At 33.7% G+C, this 2,141-nt stretch overlaps 1 protein-coding gene across 1 annotated transcript; it reads left to right on the forward strand.

Annotated features, from left to right (window-relative positions):
* The first annotated feature begins 221 nt into the window (after positions 1–221).
* LOC131624939 (uncharacterized) lies at positions 222–1,173 on the forward strand. Its single transcript, XM_058895861.1, has 3 exons — positions 222–302; positions 416–668; positions 812–1,173. The coding sequence occupies exons 1-3, from the start codon at positions 222–224 to the stop codon at positions 1,171–1,173; spliced, it is 696 nt and encodes a 231-aa protein (XP_058751844.1).
* The last annotated feature ends 968 nt before the right edge of the window (positions 1,174–2,141 follow it).

A 2,141-nucleotide genomic window follows, 5' to 3' on the forward strand; every position in this document is an offset into this window, starting at 1 on the left:
GAATATATCACCACCTTACTTGATCATCTCTCTCATACTTCATTCATCCTCCATAACCCAAAAACCTTAAAAAAAATTCATTCTCAATCAACTTTTTGACTCCAAATTATCATTCTTGTGTTTTATCACAACAAAGGGAACAAAAGAAGTTGCAATTTAAGGTAAAGTTCATTCATTTCATCCTTAATTTCTTGCATTAATCTTGTTTTTGTGTTGAAAACATGTACATTGAGTCTGCAGATGCATCTCTGAATTCATTTGCTATATATTTCGGAGATGCATCTTCGAAATTGTTTGTTCTTGTGATTTTTTTAACCGTTTTTCTGCTTTGATTTGAATTAGATATGGTGCACCGGATATGTTTCCCAAAGTTGTTGTAAGTTTTTTTATAAGCAGTGGTATATTTATAACATAGAGCACCAAAGTTGTTGTAAGTAATGATACAAAACATGATGAAGTGAAGGATGATGTTAAACCGGATGAGGTGAATGACGATGTTAAACCGGATCAGGTGAAAGACGATGTTAGACCTGTTGATGTCGAGATAGATGTTGGTCAACAATTTACAAATGAAAAATTGTTTACTGTTCGTGAACATATCCTCGAATGGGTCTGCATGGTGGTTGGGAATTTGGGGTTTAACACTGTAATAGGAAGGTCCGACAATGGTTCTAGCCAAAGGCAAAAATATGTAACCATGAGATGCGAGAGAAGTGGCCCGAATATTCTACCGATTCAGAAGTTGAAACATGATGACATTAGATAAAAAAATGCCAGTTTCTGTTTAAATTGTGTGGATACTGTCTGGAAGATGATACATGGAAATTTAATGTGATTTCTGATTTACATAATCATGCATTACAATCCAAGTTAGCTGGTCATCCCATCGTACGTCGCCTTAAACCAGAGGAGAAAGAAATTGTTTCAGACATGTCTTTAGTTAGTGTGGCGCCTAAAAACATACTTGCATATTTGAAACGGAAAAGACCTGTAAGTGTTTCAAATATCAAGCAGGTATACAATGCGCGTTATCTAAACAATACGGCGATAAGAGGTCCAAGATCCAAAATGCAACAACTTTTGAAGCTTTTGGATGACAACCATTATGTTTCTAGGTACACAGTTTGTGAGGATAAAGTCTGTAAGATCCAAAGTAATCCAAGCCTTGTATAAATAGGGTGTTTCTCATCCCATTTTTTTTACAAAACATACAATGTCAAAAAATGAATACATATCCCACCTTGCATTTGTGTATTTCAATGGTGAGAAGCCGCCACTTCAGTTTAGGTTTTGCAAGGACTTAACTCGCGCCGACCTAATATCCAAACTGAATACGCTCCCGCGATATCCATAAAATCGACATGCTATCACGCTCGAGTATCGTTCACCCTCGTTTCACAACAACGAGAAGATACAGTTATCAACTTTGAACTGAAGACAGATGCAAATTTAAAGGTTGTGTGGAGTACTTTTCGCCAATATGAAACGAAGAGTCCAATTGAAGTGGATGCGAAGATTTCAAGAGCAGTCGAAGATATTATCAACATGTTGCAACGTCTGAAACTACCCGTTTATAAAGACGTGTAATGTTAATTTTTTCGATTATCAATGATCTATGTAATGTTTTGTGTTTTAATTTAATGTCAAGTTGTTATGATTATCAATTATAAATTTCCTCATACCGTATTTGTTTCTGTTTTTCATTTGAAGTATTATAGGTATTTTGAATATACATCTTTGAAGCATATTACTTATAATTTCTGAGATGCATTTCCAAACAAAAATTAAGTAAAATAAAAAAATGGTGTGTTTGAAGACACATCTCTAAAAACTGAGGAACCTATAAAAATGAGAAGATAAATTGTCTAATTTTATTCGTAGAACTTGCAAGATGAGATGGTGTGCCTCATGAATTTTAATTTAGTTTGTAAAACTTGTATGATGAGATGACGGACCTTATAGATTTTAGGTCTTAGTGTTAATTTAATTTGCTGAACTTGCAAGATGAGGTGATGAACCTCATAGATTTTATGCCTTATTATTAATTAAATCTGTAGAACTTGCAAGATGAAATGATGGACCCTTATGAATTTTAGACATTACTATTATATTAATTTAATTTGTATAAATTACAAGATGAT

The sequence above is a fragment of the Vicia villosa genome, unplaced genomic scaffold (genome assembly GCF_029867415.1).
Source record: "Vicia villosa cultivar HV-30 ecotype Madison, WI unplaced genomic scaffold, Vvil1.0 ctg.000175F_1_1, whole genome shotgun sequence".
NCBI lineage: Eukaryota > Viridiplantae > Streptophyta > Magnoliopsida > Fabales > Fabaceae > Vicia > Vicia villosa.

Coding starts and splice junctions, on each gene's coding strand:
- LOC131624939 (XM_058895861.1), top strand. CDS start 222: ATGTACATTGAGTCTGCAGATGCATCTCTGAATTCATTTGCTATATAT. Junction 303..415: donor CTTCGAAATTGTTTGTTCTT/GTGATTTTTTTA, acceptor TTTATAACATAG/AGCACCAAAGTTGTTGTAAG. Junction 669..811: donor AATAGGAAGGTCCGACAATG/GTTCTAGCCAAA, acceptor ACTGTCTGGAAG/ATGATACATGGAAATTTAAT.